Source organism: Syngnathoides biaculeatus, chromosome 15 (assembly GCF_019802595.1).
Source record: "Syngnathoides biaculeatus isolate LvHL_M chromosome 15, ASM1980259v1, whole genome shotgun sequence".
In the NCBI taxonomy this organism is placed as follows: domain Eukaryota; kingdom Metazoa; phylum Chordata; class Actinopteri; order Syngnathiformes; family Syngnathidae; genus Syngnathoides; species Syngnathoides biaculeatus.
The window spans coordinates 3,416,057-3,436,696 of record NC_084654.1 but is presented as its reverse complement, the minus strand read 5'-3'; the positions used below and the strand labels follow the sequence as shown (position 1 = coordinate 3,436,696).

The following is a 20,640-nucleotide window of genomic DNA, read 5'->3' as shown; positions in this document are numbered from 1 at the left end:
GTGGCTCCAAGTGTTGTCTTTTCCACAAAAACCAGGTTGAAATGGCTCTTTGATATAGGTGATTGGTTCAATATAAGTATGCGCCGTTCGTCCCCAAGGTGTCAGTTAGAATACAATGAGCTTGAAAGTGGAGTTGGGTCTAAAAGCTTTAATAGCTTGGCAATTACTTTTTTATTGTATAGTATTTGTTAGCAGTTATCAAATTATTCATTAGTTGTGGCTAATTACAATTTTGGGTTAATTTTCATTGATCACACACAATTCTGACTACCTCCAGAACTGGTAAATCAAGGGACCGCTAAAAAAGAATCCATCCTGACAAAATCAAGTCAGACGAAAGAACTTAAATTCTGCAACAAAATGATCTGATCCAAATAAATTCCAGAACAGTTTAGAAAAGTTTGTGATTCCAGCAAACCATACATAGAGCCATTATCCTCACATAGAGAAAATGTAGAACAGTGGTTAACCATCCTAGGAGTGGTTGGCTGGCAAAGATTACCCCAAGATAACAGCAATGACACATTCTGGAGGCCATAAAGAAACTCGGGACAACTTGTAAAGAACTGCAAGATGCCCTTGCCTCAGTTAAAGCCCAAGTGTCATCCCTATAAACATTCTAAAATAGAGATTGTAATGAAAAATACATATAACATTATTCACTTGAATGTCTATACAAAAAAAAAAAAAACGTGAGCGGAGAGTGCGTCATCCATGCGCAAAGTTGCAGAAGTGTCATTCTACGATATCCAAGTGGTCGCCATATTGGCTGCATCCTCCATCCGTGACGTCACCCGGACATTCGCCAATGAAAACACGCGGTTCACCGTAACTATGGGAGACAAACGCGCCCCTTCTGACACGGAAGCTCTTTTTGAAAAGGAGAACACCACACGATCAAGTGAAGTTACTGGGGCAACATTACACTATTGTTTCGAGCCATATTCAGATGATATGTGATCACGGCCAAACCGCAACCCCGTCCGATCCACTTCCGCGTCAGAGATGAGCCATTGCGGATGAGCTGGCCGGTGTGGCTTATGACAGAGCCAAGCTGTCCTGGTTTAGGGAGGTGTTCACAGACGCAGCAGTACTGAGCAAAACAGTCGAGCCAGGGTGCTTTATGCACACAGGCAGGAGTGAGGCATTCTCGGCTGGGTTCTTCAGAGCCGCCCCCGTCCCAAAAGTCCGACGTGAAGCCTTCGCAGAAGCAGTGACCGCCGAACGCGGCGCCTCAGCCGGTGTGGCTGATTTTCGGTGCCGTGGTGACATATAATGGAGCCGAGCCATGCTGCTTTTAGGGGGATGTTCAAGGCAGTACTTGTTGAACACCGTCGAGCCGGGGCACATTACTGCCAACCTGTTATTTGGAACCCACGAAGCTCTCGTCCTCTGCACCCGAACAATCCATTTTTTTACAACAAACCGGGTCTCTTGCAAACTCATGAAGGCTAAATCCATTCTCCCAAGTGTTCAAGCAATGCCCAGCAATGCAATAAGTTGGCATTTTGGCTAACACGAAGGAACAAAGAGCTACCTACCCGAAGGTAAAACTAACAACACAAACGAGTCCACTTGGGAGTGCTGCTGTCCTTAACGCCACTTCCTGCTTCTTTTCGAAAACAAATCCTTCGAGAGGATTTTCATGAGGAGAGTTACAAAAAGCGGTATAGGTCAAAATCATGTTTTATGGTGAAAAAACGCATAGGCCTGTATTGGCTGACGTTTTTTCATTAATAACATACTAAAAATCATCCATTTCATGACAGGAGCCCTTTAACTTCAGTGTTCATGACAAAACCATAAGGAAGAGACTGGGCAAAAATTGCATTCATGGCAGATTTCCAAGATAAAAACCACTGCTATACATCCATCCATTTCCTACCGCTTCTCCGGGTCGGGTCACGGGGTAAGTAGCTTCAGCAGGGATACCCAGACTTTCCTTTCCCAGTCACTTCTTCCAGCTCTTCCGGAGGGATACTGAGGCGTTCCCAGACCAGCCGAGAGACAGTCTCTCCAGCGTATCCTGGGTCGTCCCCAGGGTGTCTTTTCGGTGGGGCAGGGTACATCCTGAACTGGTTACCAGTCAATCGTAGGGCACATTGAGACAGACAACTGTCACACACACAATCATACCTTGGGACAATTTACAGTCACCAATGAATGCATGTTTTTGGGATGTGGGAGGAAACCGGAGTGCCCGGAGAAAACCCACAGAGAGACGGGAAGAACATGCATGCAGGGCCGGGATTTAAACCCCAGTCTCCATAACTGTGAGGCCAATGCTCTACAGGTGCGCTACTGTGCCACCCTTTTATGATGTTCTGACAAAAACATGAGGTACAAATGCATTATTTAATGGTTCCGTAAAAAGTAATAAGTAATGTAATGTAATAAAAAATAAAGTAATCAATAATGCTCTGTTTTGATTGACACCATCATACGGGTATTCATTTAACATGGTTTATTGAGGTTAGGGTTATCCAGTGTACAACAAGAGATTCACTTATTTCATTTAGCCTATCCCAAACTAAAATGTATGTTTATCCATTCATGAATCAGATTATGGATTGCAAAAGTGTTATTACATTTTCCCTGTAGGCCCAATTTACTGATTATAATTTGACACAAGAAAAACAGCCATGAGTTAGGCTATATATTTTTTCAAATTTCTCACTGAACAATACTCTATACTCTAAATGATAGAATAGATATAAGTAGGAGACTGACTCTTAAGATCTTAGGAGGTCTTCACACTCTCGAACTCCACGATTCTACTCTTAGCATGAGTTGTCTCTAGGGGGAGAGAGTCAACACATGACCGATACAATTCTAAACCATGTTCACCGCAAAAATACATTATAAACCAAATATTTGTTTTAGCTAACAGCAACATTCAATGAAAGAAAAAAACAAAGTTGCATTTGCAATGAAGTCTTACATTTGGCTGAGCCAAGAGTAACCTCTAGTAGTCTGGTGATGATATCAGAATGTGTAGGACGGAAGGTCAAACCATCCACCTCCATGGCCAGATGCGCAGTTTTCCCACTTCGAATGCCAAAATTCACTAGAGTTGACAAGATAGACTCCTCCTAGAGATCAATTTTGACAAGGATATTCAGTTAGATGGATTGAGATCGATGTAAATGTGAATTTAACCTTGTCCACAGATGGCAGATTAGCAGTCCAGTCTTGCAGCTCTGTGGGAGTTTGGTGATCAAATCCCAGGCCTTTCTTTCGGTATCGCTGGTGGGCGGGGCAGGTGTTGAGCAGGTAAAGACCACAAGCTACAGCGTAACCTCCCCAGTTAGAAACCCCTGCATGTGATATAGAGAGTGAAAAAACAAATGATCCATCACAATACTTATGTACGAGTGTGTCCATGCAACGCCTTATTCATTATCGTCTTATGATGATGGTCCAAGGTATAGTTAGCCTTTTATACATTTATGAGCTGTGTCTGATTTTGGCCCCTCTTGTACATACATTAATAGTGGCTTTTCCACCTACCAGCCCAGGAACCTTGAGTTCCTGGTAGCAGGATTGATAGTAGCAAAAACTTACTGTGTCGTGTGTTTCGCTTGCATTAATTAATTTTAAGCAATTGAGCCTGATGCTGCTCATTATTGTCACCGACTGGATCCACAAAAATGATGGTTTTTCAAGCTTTTGATTTCTTGTTTTAAGTCTTATTCTTTTAAAAACTAACCCTTTATTGAGGCAATTGAGAATGGAATATCATTGACAATGTCAAACTGGCATGAGACAATCTTTAGGATAGGGAGTTTAATTAAATACAGGTACATTCCATCCATCCATTATCTGGGCCCCTTATCCTCACAAGGGTCGCAGGAGTGCTGTAGCCTATCCCAGCTATCTTCGGGGAGGAGGCGGGGTACACCCTTAACTTGTCGCCAGCCAATTACAGGGCACATTGGGACAAACAACCAGTCGCACTGACAATCACACCTAAAGACAATTCAGAGTGTCCAATTAATACATGTCTTTGGGATGTGAACATATATATATATATATATTCTGAAGGAATTACTTCTGTTACAGCATTTGGATTGGAATTACGTATATTTGCCAATTGTTGTTGCAGTTGAGTGTCAGAAAAAAACCATGTAGGGCTTTGACGGATTAAAAAAAATGTCATTGCTCCAAGCTCTCTGCTTTACGGTGCCAGATAAATGGGTGTTTGCAAATAAAAAGGGAAAACATTTGTGGTGACTGTGCAATTTGAGGATGTCTGCTAATCCAAACCTGCAGTGATGGCGTAGTCAGCAGGCACATCACATGCTATGAGATCCCCCTTTGGCATCAGGTTTTTGACTTTTTCCTTCACTTTACCCATCCCCAACTCATTTCCACCATCACCAATGCCTGCAGTGGATGAGATGTATTTATCAAACAGGATGACATTGGTAGGGTAATGTGTATTTGAGTATAGTAGCAGCGTCCTACATATTTTGCCTGGTTGTTAAAAGGGAAGCAATTTATTGATGCAAGTGCACCATCAACGTAATAGCTGCAATTTTATTTAATACAAACAACTTAATTTCACTGTCTGCATCATTTATGCAAAGCAAAACAAAGCAAATTCATTTATAGATCGCATTTCATACAGAGGGTAACGCATCAGTGGTCCCCAAACCTTTTGCACTGCGGACCGGCTGTCAAGGTGTGGCACATATATATATTTATAAAAAAATATACACACATATACATATATATATATATATATATATATATATATATATATATATATATACACACACATACAGTTTTTGTACTTATTTACTTACTTATTATATATAATAAGTATTTGAACACCCTGCTGTATTGCAAGTTCTCCCACTTAGAAATCATGGAGGGGTCTGAAATTTTCATCATAGGTGCATGTCCACTTTAAGAGCGATAATCCAAAAAGAAACATCCAGAAATCACAATGTAATTTTTTATGATTTATTTGTGTGATACAGCTGCAAATAAGTATTTGAACATCTGTCTAACAGCTAGAAATCTGACCCTCAAATACCTGTTAGTCCGCCTATAAAAGTCCACCTCCACTCCTTGTATAATCCTGAATCAGAGGCACCTGTGTGATGTTGTTAGCTGCATATAAGACACCTGTCCACCCCATACGATCAGTATGACTCAAACTTGTAACATGGCCAAGACCAAAGAGCTGTCCAAAGACACAAGAGACAAAATTGTACAACTTAACACAGCTGGAAAGGGCTACGGAGAAATTGCCAAGCAGCTTGGTGAAAAAAAGGTTCACTGTTGGAGCAGTCATTAGAAAATGGAAGAAGCTAAACATTACGGTCAATCTCAATCGGAGTGGAGCCCCATGCAAGATAACCCCTCATGCGGTCTCAATGATTCTTAGAAAAGTGAATTTTTTGGGTATAATTCCGCTAACCGTGTTTGGAATAAGACGAATGATGAGTTCCATCCCAAGAACACCATCCCTACTGTGAAGCATGGAGGTGGTAGCGTCATGCTTTGGGGGTGTTTTTCTGAACATAGGACAGGACGACTGGACTGTATTAAGGAGACGATGACCGCGGCCATGTCTGGAAAAGGTTTTGGGGAACAACCTCTTTCCCTCAGTCAGAGCATTGAAGATGGGTCGTGGCTGGGTCTTAAAACATGACAATGACCCGAAGCACACAGCCAGGAAAACCAAGGAGTGGCTCCGTAAGAAGCATATTAAGGGTCTGGCGTGGCCTACCCAGTCTCCAGACCTAAACCCAATAGAAAATCTTTGGACGATGCTGAAACTCCGTGTTTCTCAGCAACAGCCCAAAACCCTTTCTGATCTTGAGAAGATCTGTGAGAAGGAGTGGGCCAAAATCCCTCCTGCAGTGAACAACTACAGGAAACATTTGACCTCTGTAATTGCAAACAAAGGCTACTGTACCAAATATTAACATTGGTTTTCTCAGGTGTTCAAATACTTATTTGCAGCTATATCACACAAATAAATTGGTAAAAAAAAAATCATACGTTGGGATTTCTGGATTTTTCTTTTTAGATTAACTGTCACAGTTGACATGCACCTACGATGAAAATTTCAGACCCCTTCATGATTTAACGTGGGAGAACTTGGAATACAGCAGGGTGTTCAAGTACCTATTTTCTTCACTGTATACACACACACACACACACACACACACACCACACACACACACACACACACACACACACACACACACACACACACACAAACAGCAAAAATAAATTCTCGATTGTCTTAAAAATGAATGTTAAACGCGTGAAAAATTAACTCACTATAATGCATAGCCGTTATGCGTTATACTCTCAAGTAACTGCCACAATGTCCTCAGCTATTTCATTTATTCTTCTTACTCTGGTTGCCAAAAGTAGGATGTTTTCAAGCTTTTTTACTGCAGCCTCTCCAAAAAGTGTTCTGCAAATATATGGTGCCAGGTCGCTCTCAAAACATAGTACAGTAATCCCTCTCTACTTTGCGCTTCACCTTTTGCAGATTCAGTGCATCGCTCCCCCCCCGGTCCCTCCAAAACAAAAAAACAGCCAGGTTGGCTTACAGTACATAGATCACTTTAAGAAGCTCCACCCCCAAAACAAATAAAGTAAAATAAAAAGCCAGATCGGCTTTTTGGAGCTTATTGGCTGCATCATCGAAGCTCCACCCAGCAAATCTCTCCCTCCCTCCTACATCCTCTGTCTCCAAAGCGCTCGTGCTTGATCATAAAACAGCTGCCGAAGCACCCAAGCTGAAGAGAAAGATGCAAAATAAGAGGATGGTTCTAAAAAGGAGCTGTCTTTGCTTTGTGGACAGCAGATTGCAGACAAATGGCCCGGTGACTGAGGAAGAGGAAGCTGATGACGAACGGCAAAAAAGTAAAACTTTTGGACAAGATCAACGATGGCAGAAGATATGCTTTTGTGGTGCCATATTGGTAGTAATGAATCAGGAAAATTTAGATTGTTGTTAACCAAATAAAATCTGCCGGAATGAACTCATCCGTTTGTTCACACCACGTCAGAATGTTGCCATAGATCAATTTTTTCATCTCCCACCACGAAAAATCTCTCGAGGGTATTGGGTTGAAGAAGAAGCCGGAAGTGACGTATTTTGCAGACAGCTACAGGAGTGGAGTCGAGTGTCTTTAACTCTTATACCGGCGAGAAATTACTTGTTTTTCCTGCGTGCTTTAGCTCGAACACTCGGAAGGATGGATTCACTTTTCACACATTTCCAAGAGACCAGGTTCGCCGTGAAAAATGGATTGCACAGGTGCAAAGGACAAGACATTTGTGGGTTCCAAATGACAAGTAGATGTGTATAGAGGTATTAAAAAAAAACAACAACAATAGCTCGAGGGGGGGGACTAATTTCTATCACAGTTTATTTATAGCATATGTTACGTGTGAATTTGGAATAAATCCCCTTGGTTAGCAAAATATAAAAAAACACTTGTGTTGCGTTTAAGAATTTTATCACACACAATACAAGAACACAAAACAATAACAAAATCGAAGTACAAAGACATAGTCACCATTGTCGAATCCAATGTTCCAAATAGGCAAATGTTATTTCCAGCGAATATTCCAGAAATGTCAAAAAGGCAGTGTGGCTTCCGTGTACATGTGTAGTTATCCAAAAGCAGCAGTATTAATAATAAACTCAGTTGACAGCCATCCTCATCCTGATAGGAACATTCTAGAACTCTGCGTCCCACGACGTAATCCTTCTCTCAGAACATAACAAAAGATCCACATAAAAATAACTTGAGAGTACGTAAGTCCACGGTTTTCAATGTGCCGATGTGCGTGGGCCGGCTTTAGCAGTGACGCGGGCTGGCGTTAGCGGTGGTGAGGGCCGGCGTTAGTGATGGTGCTGAGGTGGGTTGGGTGGGGAGGCGAAAGGAGCTCTACCCCCCTCGGGTCACCAGTGTGTGGGCACCCCCGACATATTTACTTCGCACGGCATGGGTCCTCCTGAGTACACTACAGCCACAAGATTTGTAAAAGGGTTACTGTTAGAATTATTGTTAATATATTGATGATGGACTTGCAACAAAGCCAAAGAATCATCCTTGTTTCAAAGAGTCCTTACACATAGGAATGCAGCCAGACAAAGTATCATCCTTGCTTCGAAGAGTCTTGTTCACAGGACGAGCCCCCCAACACACAGATGCAACTCCGAGAAGTGGCCAAGGACAACGTCATCAACGCACACACATAATTATCAAAGAATGTGCCTTTATTTACTGGCTCACTCCTCCTTTTGACCTTGTGTGTTTTTGGGAATAAAGAAAGAGTACGCGAGAGGCTGGTTCAGAACGTGTTTGAAGACTGTAACTTGCCTTTCTCTCATGTCCTCCTGATCAGAAGAAAGACGACTTCTTGTCCGTTATTTGTGCAATTATTCCAGCAAATAAGGTGATAAACCTAACAGTTAGGAAATCAAACAATTATGGGCCAGTCATTTTGAATATTTCATCGGGTTCCACGTCCTCCTCGTCTGTCTGTCGGGGAGTCTGTTGTTAGTTAGAAGTGATCCACATATCATCTAAATATGGCTCGAAACTCTTCTTTTCCTTTCGGCTTGTCCCGTTAGGGGTCGCCACAGCGTGTCATCTTTTGCCATCTTAGCCTATCTCCTGCATCTTCCTCTCTAACCCCAACTGCCCTCATGTCTTCCCTCACCACATCCATAAACCTTCTCTTTGGTCTTCCTCTCGCTCTTTTGCCTGGGAGCTCCATCCTCAGCATCCTTCTACCAATATACTCACTCTCTCGCCTCTGAACATGTCCAAACCATCGAAGTCTGCTCTCTCGAATCTTGTCTCCAAAACATCCAGCTTTGGCTGTCCCTCGAATGAGCTCATTTCTAATCCTATCCAACCTGGTCACTCCGAGCGAGAACCTCAACATCTTCATTTCTGCCACCTCCAGTTCAGCTTCCTGTTGTTTCTTCAGTGCCACCGTCTCTAATCCGTACATCATGGCCGGCCTCACCACTGTTTTGTAAACTTTGCCCTTCATCCTAGCAGACACTCTTCTGTCACATAACACACCAGACACCTTTCGCCAGCTGTTCCAACCTGCTTGGACCCGTTTCTTCACTTCCTGACCACACTCTCCATTGCTCTGTATTGTTGACCCCAAGTATTTGAAGTCGTCCACCCTCGCTATCTCTTCTCCCTGAAGCCTCACTCTTCCCCCTCTACTTTTCTCATTCACGCACATATATTCTGTTTTACTTCGGCTAATCTTCATTCCTCTACTTTCCAGTGCATGTCTCCATCTTTCCAATTGTTCCTCTGCATGCTCCCTGCTTTCACTGCATATGACAATATCATCTGCGAACATCATGGTCCAAGGGGATTCCAGTCTAACCTCATCTGTCAGCCTATCCATTACCACTGCAAACAGGAAGGGGCTCAGAGCTGATCCCTGATGCAGTCCCACCTCCACCTTAAATTCCTCTGTCACACCTAAGGCACACCTCACCATTGTTCTGCTGCCATCATACATGTCCTGTACTATTTTAACATACTTCTCTGCCACACCAGACTTACGCGTGCAGTACCACAGTTCCTCTCTTGGTACTCTGTCATAGGCTTTCTCTAGATCCACAAAGACACAATGTAGCTCCTTCTGACCTTCTCTGTACTTTTCCACGAGCATCCTCAAGGCAAATAATGCATCTGTGGTACTCTTTCTAGGCATGAAACCATACTGTTGCTTGCAGATACTTACTTCTGTCCTGAGTCTAGCCTCCACTACTCTTTCCCATAACTTTCCACTTCCTGGTCCTTCACTCTTGCCTCTTCAACTCTTCCTTCTCTCTCATTTTCTTCATTCGTCAACTTCTCAAAGTATTCTTTCCATCTATTTAGCACACTACCGGCACCAGTCAACACATTTCCATCTCTATCCTTAATCACCCTAACCTTCTGCACATCCTTCCCATCTCTATCCCTCTGTCTGGCCAACCTGTAGAGATCCTTTTCTCCTTCTTTCGTGTCCAACCTGGTGTACATGTCTTCATATGCCTCTTGTTTAGCCTTTGCCACCTCTACCTTTGCCCTACGTCGCATCTCGATGTACTCCTTTCGCCTCTCCTCAGTCCTCTCAGTATCCCACTTCTTCTTCGCTAATCTCTTTCTTGTATGACTCCCTGTATTATGGGGTTCCACCACCAAGTCTCCTTCTCCCCTTTCCTACCAGATGACACACCAAGTACTCTCCTGCCTGTCTCTCTGATCACCTTGGCTGTCGTCGTCCAGTCTTCCGGGAGCTTCGGTTGTCCATCGAGAGCCTGTCTCACCTCTTTCCGGAAGGCCGCACAACATTCTTCCTTTCTCAGCTTCCACCACCTGGTTCTCTGCTCTACCTTGGTCTTCTTAATCTTCCTACCCACCACCAGAATCATCCTACATACTACCATCCTATGCTGTCGAGCTACACTCTCCCCTACCACTACTTTACAGTCAGTAACCTCCTTCAGATTACATCGTCTGCACAAAATATAATCTACCTGCGTGGTTCTACCTCCGCTCTTGTAGGTCATTATATGTTCCTCCCTCTTCTGGAAATAAGTGTTCACTACAGCCATCTCCATCCTTTTTGCAAAGTCCACCACCATCTGCCCTTCAAAGTTCCTTTCCTGGATGCCGTACTTACCCATCACTTCTTCATCGCCCCTGTTTCCTTTACCAATATGTCCATTACAATCTGCACCAATCACAACTCTCTCGCTGTCTGGGATGCTCAGGACTACTTCATCTAGTTCCTTCCAGAATTTCTTTCAACTCTAGGTCACATCCTACCTGTGGTGCATAGCCGCTAACCACATTATACATAACACCCTCAATTTCAAATTTTAGTCTCATCACTCGATCTGATACTCTTTTCACCTCCAAGACATTCTTAGCCAGCTCTTCCTTTAAAATAACCCCTACTCCATTTCTCTTCCCATCTACTCCGTGGTAGAATAATTTAAACCCTGCTCCCAAACTTCTAGCCTTACTACCTTTCCACCTGCTCTCTTGGATGCACAGAATATCAACCTTTCTCCTAATCATCATGTCAACCAACTCCTGAGCTTTTCCTGTCATAGTCCCAACATTCAAAGTCCCTACACTCAGTTGTAGGCTCTGTGCATTCCTCTTTTTCTTCTGACGCTGGATCCGGTTTCCTCCTCTTCTTTGTCTTCGACCCACAGTAGCTGAATTTCCACCGACGCCCTGCAGGTTAGCAGTGCCGGGGGCGGGCGTTGTTAACCCGGGCCACGACCGATCCGGTATGGGATTCTTTAGATGAACGCTCATATTTGTTTGGCACAGTTTTTACGCCGGATGCCCTTCCTGACGCAACCCTCTGCATTTATCCGGGCTTGGGACCGGCCTACAGATTGCACTGGTTTGTGCCCCCATAGGGCTGCATTTAAATAAATATGGCTCGAAACAATATGGTAAAATGGCCCAGGTCGCTTCACTTGCTTCTGAGATGTTCTCTTCCTCAAAAAGAGCTTCAGTCTAACAAGGGGCATCAGAAAAATCTGAAAATCACTCTTGTTCATTTGCCATTGCATTTGGCACAGTGTCAATGGCGACTGCCCCAGTGCGATCCCTACATGAGATGTCAAATGACGTCACAGACAATATGGCCGCCACTGGGATGTTGAGTCAGTTTTGTCCCAACTTTGCGCTTTAAAAAAACCCTCCCAGCTCATTTTTTCCCACTCGGACTATCATCAAAGTGATTAATATTATATGAAGTTTTGATAACTATACCTATTTTAATTTTAATGTATATTTTGGTGTCAGTGGCACTTTAATCTGGATTCGAAAACACTCGTTCCCGTTGGGAACTTATTAATTTTTTTTTGCATCATAATAGTTAAATGTTGCTTCATCATGTTTGCTTTGGACGCTGCACTCCATTATTAGACATGAGTCAGTCGATCTCAGAGCCCTACTGGGTTTTTATTTCATTAGCAGTTCTTCCATGTATTCAGGACTTAAACCATTTCCTGATTTATTAACCAATAAGAGAATTCTATTCTAAAACTGACTGGAAGAGAGTGTAAAGACTTTACAATTGGAGTTACATGCTTTGACCGCTTTGTTCTGGTCACAACCCCCGCTGCAGCATTCTGAATAAGGTGGAGCGGTTTAATACTCTTTATGGGGAGCCCTGTCAGAATACGAGTACAATAGTCACATATACTCGAGATAAAACCATGGATGAGCTTCTCTTGTTCTGGTTGACACATGCAAGCCTTCACTCTAGGTATGTTTAAAAGGCAGTTTTAGTATGTAATTGATTTGATATGACTGTTGAAAGTCTGGTCAGAATCTATCAGAACACCAAGGTTTCGGACTTGGTCTTTGCTTTTTAAGGATAACAAGTCCAGGTATTTACGAACAGCAATCCTTTTTTCTTTATTACCAAAAACAATTATCTCACTTTTGTTGTGGTTTAGTGGAAAGAAAGTTTGGCTCATCCAGTTATTCATCTGTTTTAGACAATGGCACAAAACCTCAATTTGAACTATCGCAATCTGGAGACACTGCTAAATAGAACTGTGTGTCATCTACATAGTTATTATAGTCAAAACTAAAGTTCTGGAAAATTTGACCCAAGGGTAGCATACCTTTCATGAGTACAAATATTGGATCTCAGTTTCCCTTGCACAGATGCAGGTCACCGGGGCCCCCCTCTCGAGCCAGGGCTGGAGGTTGGGCTCGAATGCAAACACCTGGTGGCCGGGCCTGCACCCACGGGGCTTGGTTGGGCACAGTCGGAAAGGATAACATGGGTCCCCCTTCCCATGGGCTCACCACCTGAAAGAGGGGCCATGGGGTCAGGTGTGATGTTAACTGGGCGAGGACCAAAGGCGATCCGAGCCCCGGCTACAGAAACTATCTCTAGGGACATGGAATGTCACCTCTTTGGCAGGGAAGGAGCCTGAGTTAGTGCGTGAGGTTGAGAAATTCCGACTAGATGTAGTCAGACTTGCCTATATGCACTGCTTGGATTCTGGTAGAAGTCCTCTTGAGAGGGGTTGGATTCTGTTCCACTCTGGAATTGCCAACAGTGAGAGGCGCTGAACAGGTGTGGGTATACTTATTGCCCCCAGCTCGCGGCCTCTATGTTGGGGTTTACCCCGGTGAAGAGAGGGTAGCCACCCTCCGCCTTCAGGTGGGGGGACAGGTCCTGACTGTTTTTTGTGCCTATGCACCAAACAGCACTTCAGAGTACCTGCCATTTTCAGAGTCCTTAGAGAGAGTGCTGGAACCAAATCCCCTGATACGGGCTGTGCGGTCCCTGTACGACTGGTGTCACAGTTTGGTCTGCATTGCTGGGAATAAGTTGGACTCGTTTCAGGTGAGAGATGGACTCCGCCCAAGGCTGCCCTTGTCACCGATTTTGTAATAACTTTTAGAGAGGATGTGGTTCTGTTGGCATTATCAAGCCGTGATCATTGGACCTGTTCGCAGCCAAGTGTGAAGCTGCTGGGATGAGAATAAGCACCTCCAAATCTGAGACCATGGTCCTCAGTTGGAAAAGGGTGGTCTTCCCTCTCCCGGTCGGGGATGAGATCCTGCCCCTAGTGGAGGAGTTCAAGTATATTGGGGTCTCGTTCATGAGTTAGGGAAGAATGGAGCAGGAGGTCGACAGGCGTCAGCAGTGATGCGGACTTTGTATCGGTCCGTGGTGGTGAAGAGGGAGCTAGGTGGAAAGACGAAGCTCTCAATTGACCAGTCGATCTACGTTCTTACCCTCACCTATGGGCACAAGATAAGGCTCGTGACCGAAAGAACAAGATCCCGAATACAAGCGCCAGAAATTAGAAATTAGTAGAGTGTCTGGGCTCTCCCTTAAAGATAGGGTGAGACGCTCGGTCATCTGGGAGGGGCTCAGTGTTGAGCCGCTGCTCCTCCGCATTGAGAGGAGCCAGATGAGGTGGCTGGGGCATCTGATCCGGATGCCTCCCGGGTGAGGTGTTCCGGGCATGTCGCACCGGAAAATCTCCCCGGGGATGACCCAAGACATGCTGGAGGAACTATGGCCTGGGAACGCCTCGGGATCCCTCCGGAAGAGCTGGAAGAAGTGGCTGGGGAAAGGGAAGTCTGGGTATCCCTGCTGAAGCTACTTCCGCCGCGACCTAACCCTGTGAAGCAGTGGAAAATGGATGGATGGATGGATAGCATATACTGGTTGAAAAGGAAGGGGTCCAAGAACTGACCCTTGATGGACCCCATAGGTCATTGCCATTTGTTGAGATTGATTGATTTAGTCCTACCCACGTTTCAAACCTGTTTAGCATAGTGTGATCTATGGTATTTAAAGACGCACTGAGATTCAACAAGACCAAAACTTACACCTTTCCTGAGTCAGTATTCAATCTAATATCATTTAGCACTTTGAAAGAGCAGTGTCTGTATTGTGAGAACTTCGGAAACTTGATTGAAATTTGTCAAAAAGTCCATTTAAATTCAAGAAACGGATGTGTTGATTAAAAATAAGTTTCTCAACCATCTTGACTATGACAGGGAGATTAGAGATGGGTCTATAGCTTGCTAACATTTATTCGTCCAGTGCTCTCTTTTTTTAGAAGAAGCGTAACAGGAGGACTATAAGAGCTTTAGGAAACCCGCCAGACTGAAGTGAGCAATTGATTTTTTGTTGCAAATCAGTTAGCACTAATTTCACAATAGTTTTGAAAAAGTCAGATGGTATTGAGTCAATACAGCTTGTTGATGGTTTCAGCTGCTGAACAGTTTTCTCGACAGTTTTTTGCTCAACTGTATCAAATTCTGACATGGTAATTGAGCTTTCCCAGGGTAGCTTCAAATGTAAAATCATTGTATACAATATCTGATTTGTGCTGATATTTAACCTGTTGGATTGTATTTTTTCACTAAAATACCAGGCAAAGTTATTGCATTTTTCAGCTGTTTTCAGTTGTGGAGCTATCTGATTTTTTGGAGCTTGTCAACCACAGCAAACAGCGTGCGAGTATTGTTGAGTTTCTTACTGACAATTTCAGAAAAATGTTGCTGTCTAGCCCTGACTACCTCTTGGTTAAAATTACAGAGACACTGTCATATTCTATTACGAGTTTAGTTTTTCTCCACTTTCTGCTTTCCTACACTTTGATTTAGAGCTCTTGACCATCATTGTGCTCCTCCACGGTGTTTTAGGTCGGCTCAAGATCCAATCATTTTCTATTTTTCCCATATGATAACCATACATTTGAAACAACCTTAACCTGTAAAAATGAACAGAAAATACATTGACCATCATGTTTTTCAAGCTAAATAAAGTGCAAAAATAAAGTACAACTGAGCTCATAAACATTGGCAATTTCTGTTCGGGAAAAAAATGAACGTTTTATCAGCTGCTCCGTTTTTTCTCATGGTCACTCAAATGTATTGACTACCTGTAGTGGTAATTCCTGGGATATTCTTTGCAGCAAGATATAGGTCATCAATGGGATCTACCAGATGTTTGATGTTTACGCCCCTCATGTTGTAGTAGTTTCCATCCTCAGCTCGTCCACTGCGCTCTATTGCCACCAAGTGGTCATACCTGGCAAGAGATAATCATGTTTTTTTTTATACATCCATCCATTTTCTGAGCTGCTCATCCACAAGGGCCGTGAGAGTGGTGGAGCCTCTCCCAGTAATCTTCGGGCGGTAAGGTACACCCTAAACTGGTCGGCAGCCAATCGCAGGGCACACAGAAACAAACAACTATTCACACTCACAATAACACCTAAGGGCAAATCGGAGTTTACAATCACTGCATGTTTTTGGGAAGGGGCAGGAAACCTGAGTGGCCGGAGAAAGCCCACAGAGACCGTGAAAGGTCTCTTGAAGAAAGCAGACAACCCCTATCTGGCCTTACTCGCTTACAGAAATACCCCTTTGGAGAATGGGTATAGACCAGTTCAGCTTCTCATGGCAAGGAGGCTTCGGACAAAGTGCAGTGCCTGTTCTTCCCGCCTGGCTGAGTCCAGCTATTCCAAAGCTTGAAGCTGTTCGGTTGAAGGAAAGTGAGAAGCGAGTGAAAGATGCGCGATACTATAACCGGCAGCATCGTGCACGGAACCTCAACGCACTGGAGCCAGGCAAGGTGTGGATGAAGGATCAAGAAACATAAGGGGCCATCATCAGTAGTCACGCCACCCCACGGTCGTATCTAGTGGATGGATCCCACGGAACCATGAGATGGAACCATCGTCATCTCACGCCCATGAGAGCTTCGCCGGAGCAGTGTTGCCCCACCCCGGTGGAGCCTTCCCAGTGGGACAGTTCAGATCAACTGACAGAGGAACCGACGCCGCAGAACCTTCCAGAGACACCATCTACTCATACTCTCAGAACCAGGTCCAGGAGGGCTGTAAGGAAGCCAGCGAGGTTGGATTTATGATTTTGTTTAGAGATAGAGACAATGCAGGAACTCGAGAAAAAAAAAAAAAAGAAAAAAAAGAAAATGGTGAAATGTGATGTTATTCATGCTATATTTTTGTAATATAAATGTTTAGTTAGCTGCAGGATTGTTGGTTGAGTTATTGATTTGTTGAGGTGAATTGTTCAAGCTAAGGGTAAAATGTTGTGTGTGTGCTTGTCTGTCCGGGACAGGTACAGACAGGAGCAGACCTTCCAACCACGAGGCAGAATAACCCTCAAGGTCTGTTGAATCATTGGCAGTCCACCCAATGATTCTAGAAAGGGGAGATGTGGTGTGATTGTGTTGACGTCACCAGGGTGCGACAGTGGGTGACGACAAGGAAGTAAGTTAGTGAGTTGCCAGGCGTAAAGAAAAATAAAGATCACACACGTTGAAAGACACAAGGGACTCACGTCTATGTTATTTGATACACAATAGCTGCTCCACCGTGCCGCCCCATGTGATTTAAATTTACCCAATTCAAGTGGCTGCCAGTTGTTATCCTAAATTTATTGGGTTAATTTCTTTCAATGTTTTCTTTTTAAGTTTAGTGGAATAGGGCGGAATGGTGGGTTGAGTTTTAGAATCACAGTTCTGAGGACCGGGGTTCAAATCCTGGCCCCGTCTGTGGGGAGTTTGCATGTTCTCTCTGTGCCTATGTGGGTTTTCTCTTGCCACTCCAGTTTCCTCCCACATCCCAAAAAACATGCATTAATTGGAGACTCTAAATTACCCCAAGGTGTGATTGTGAGTGCGACTGTTGTCAGTATACATGTGCCCTGCAATTGGCTGGCAACAAGTTCAGGGTGTATCCTGCCTCTTGCCGATGACAGATGGGATTGACACCAGCACTACCGCGACCCTCGTGAGGATAAGCTGCTCAGAGGATGGATGGATGGATAGATGTATGGGAAAGTTCACATTAATGCTCATGAATAACTGTCAAACCGGGACAGTAACGATACTGTCAGAGAGACTTGATCATTTTTAAAGATTTTTTTAATCCGTATATTTTTAGGCATCTTGGTGAGCGATGATGAGAAAAGAAATATCCTGATGAACCTTTCCCCGATTGAAATACAACCATTAACGGGGGGGGGGGGGGTGGTGGTTGTTGAGTAAACATTTTTTCCATCTATATACATTCGTCGGTGGTGAGGTGGGGGTCGTATTGACAAACCTTTCACAATCAAAAGACAATTCGGCCAAGTGGTTGGTGGGATTGATCGTGCGACTTGCTACTCCTGAAATTCACTTGCGTTTGATGGGTGTTAATGTCAAATCCTGGTGACTGTACTCTTGAGCTGTGTCTGGAGGTGTTCCACATAAGGGCACTTAGTAGCTCGGAAGCATATTGTATCCCTTCAATAAAAAGCAATGAATTTTTTTCTGTAACAGGGTTAGGGACTATGACTAATTTCGAATCCAGAGTCCAGGTGAGCAACTGTCACCTCAAAGACAATTCAAACTGGAAACTGGAGGTCGTCTGCCATTCCAACGTCTCTTTTGTGTGGTCATTGAGTTTAACCTTAAAACTTTTTTTGTCACATCTCTCCACTCAGTTGTCAATCATTCACACCAGAAGAGGACAAATCACTGATTACTTGCCATTTAGGTTACATGCTTTGGCGCACATGGCAGTGTTACTGACCTTGGCTTCGTGGGGTCTCCATGGTGACACAAAAAATGAAGTGCAGAGTGAGAATCAATTTCTTCAAAGATGACCAGTGGAATTTTTGATTTCAGTACACCTAAGGATGGAATTACAAAATCATTGACAATCAATGAATCTGTTGCAACTAAAGCAAATGTGTCCCAAATTATTTTTTCCAATTACTGTATTTTAAAAGTCACTGCATCTATACTATTCTGCAGGAAATTGGAATTAAATATGTGCCACCGGGATTTGAATTAAAAATGCCACTGAAATTTTTATGCAGTAAAATTCACATTGTTATTTCAAAGTGATCACGTTTTCAAAAGCTGTATTTCAGTTGAACTTTTAAATGTTAACCAATTCGCTATATAAAAAAATGTAACCTTTAAAATCAAATGCAATATTTTCAGTCTCCTGAGATTCAATTGGCTACAATTCGCTCTGTGAAATTCACGCCTAAATTCAGTATTAAGAAGGCAGGGTTACTTCAGGTCAGAACCCAACACCCAGCCAATCTAGTTACACTTTCTTACTTACGTGACTTCACATACTAAGAAAGTGTAACATTCCGTGTCGTCAGTCTCGACCATCTTGTCTCCCCCATGCCACCTATGAATTTTTTTTTATAATAATTTTATTCGCCATCAGTTATTTACAATACTATGTCGAAAGACACAAAAAGCAATAAATACTACTAAATAAAAATAAACTTGCTTTTGGATTCATATATACTGTGCACGATGGTGACGCAGAGTTCCATATTTTCGTGAACATAAGGCGCACCATATTAAAAGGCGAAGTCTCTGTTGCGGGTGCAATTTCCGTATTAAGTATTATTAGGCGCAGGCATGGTCACGCTCACAAGATTGTGAGCCAAAATTCTACCTTTATTTTTAGTATCAGAAGAACACGCTTACACATTTTCCCCCACTACAACTGGTGGAAGCAAGTCACCCGTCAACATGCAATCCTCACCCACAGCGTCACACAAAACTCAAATCATTACACTACAGCAAACAGAACAGCACAACCAAACAACAAGAGAACCAAACAATAGCTTAAAACATACAGTAGCCTTCATGTACGCTTTTTAATACTTCAATAAAGGTCAACCAAACTCAGTGTTTACATTAAAAAATACTTCAATAAAGTTCAACCAAACTAAGTTTTGCTGCAGGTGCCTTTATTAAATAGCATGTATGCATGCTACCATATGTTTTTATGATGGTGTCGCTATCGTACTACACTGTATAGCTACATTGTTAAATATTTAAATAAAGTACAACCAAACTCAGTTTTGTTCCCAATGCCTTTTTAACAATGTACGTAGTCACGTTATTTTTTTGATTAACGCGCATCCACAAATCTATCCATGTCCTTATCTTCTGTATCCAAAATGAACAGCTGCTTAAGTTCTCCATCAAACACGCCAGGTTCCATCTCATCGTTATCATTTTCATCGTTGCCGTGCAACTCCTCAGATATGAGTCCGGCTTTTTGAACATTAGTGGAAGCAGACACCGAAGCCCAAGCATCCACAATCCATTCACAAATTGTGGTGTAACTCGCCCAAGGCTGTCTCTTAATAAAGCTGTGTTTGCCATTTGTTATCCATCACTCACACGCCACTTACAACTTCACGCTGTACAACCTATTTACACCTATGTCCAATGGTAGAAGTTGCTTCGTCAAGCCTCCTGGAAAAATAGTAGGCTCCAAGCTCATTTGCTGCGTTTTTTTTTTTTTTCCATGGAAGTTGTTTGTTCTTTGATCATTAATCCATAGCGCAAGTTGGTCATCCAACTCGGGCCACCTCACCTTGTTTCCGCAGAAACTGAGCTCCGTATTTTTGATTTGGAGAAGTACGTTTTACTGCTTTCTCAATTTTAGCACCATGGATTCGTTGAGTTTGAATTCTCTCGCGGCTACTTGATTACCATGTTTCTCCGCGTAACTAATAGCTTGCAGTTTAAATTGTACTTTGTAAGTGTATCTCCTGGTTGGTGCGATTTTGGGGGGTCCTTGGCCAAAGTGAAGTTGTTGAGCACAAAACGCATACCAGCATTATGTACCTTCTGGGGAGCGTGTCTTTAGGGTTCTCTCTCAAGCCCACACTTCCCCCTGTAACATCCGCATGCTGTCCTCTCACACTTCCACTTTTCCTCTTTATAAGTACTTTTTTAGCAGGAAATACTCCCAGTCAGTTACAAGTTTTGGACGTCGGTTCACATATAAGACGCTCCATATTATAAGGCACCCCGTCCATTTTGGAGAAAATTTAAGACTTTTAAGTGCGCCTTATAGTCGTAAAAACACGGTAAATGTCTTTTGTGGAGCCGATAAATGGCATCATTGATCGGATTGGTGAATTATGACATTAAAACCGATCAGATGTTCAGCATAAAATTCCCGAGAAGCCTGGAGTTTACTGCTTGGAGTCTTGTATTAGTGCCCAATTGTCCAGGGTAACATGCATGTATCTCCCTCCTTGTGATAAGTCGGCAGCACTTTTC

The 20,640-nt window shown here is 43.3% G+C and overlaps 1 protein-coding gene across 8 annotated transcripts in view; it reads right to left on the bottom strand.

The window, feature by feature from the left end:
• Positions 1 to 2,422: 2,422 nt before the first annotated feature.
• Positions 2,423 to 20,640, bottom strand: part of dglucy (D-glutamate cyclase) — a 51,011-nt gene continuing 32,793 nt past the window's right edge. For 6 of the 8 annotated variants that reach the window (XM_061842784.1, XM_061842785.1, XM_061842782.1 and 3 more), the window contains exons 12-17: positions 18,122 to 18,221; positions 15,458 to 15,606; positions 4,267 to 4,386; positions 3,160 to 3,317; positions 2,942 to 3,092; positions 2,423 to 2,796 (exon numbers count right to left, since the gene is read on the bottom strand). In XM_061842784.1, coding sequence (XP_061698768.1) covers positions 2,795 to 2,796; positions 2,942 to 3,092; positions 3,160 to 3,317; positions 4,267 to 4,386; positions 15,458 to 15,606; positions 18,122 to 18,221 — 680 coding nt within the window. In that variant the 3' untranslated portion in view covers positions 2,423 to 2,794. Of the gene's footprint in view, positions 2,797 to 2,941; positions 3,093 to 3,159; positions 3,318 to 4,266; positions 4,387 to 7,809; positions 8,005 to 15,457; positions 15,607 to 18,121; positions 18,222 to 20,640 lie in introns of those variants that run through there. The other 2 variants (XM_061842779.1, XM_061842786.1) reach the window with 2 other exon arrangements.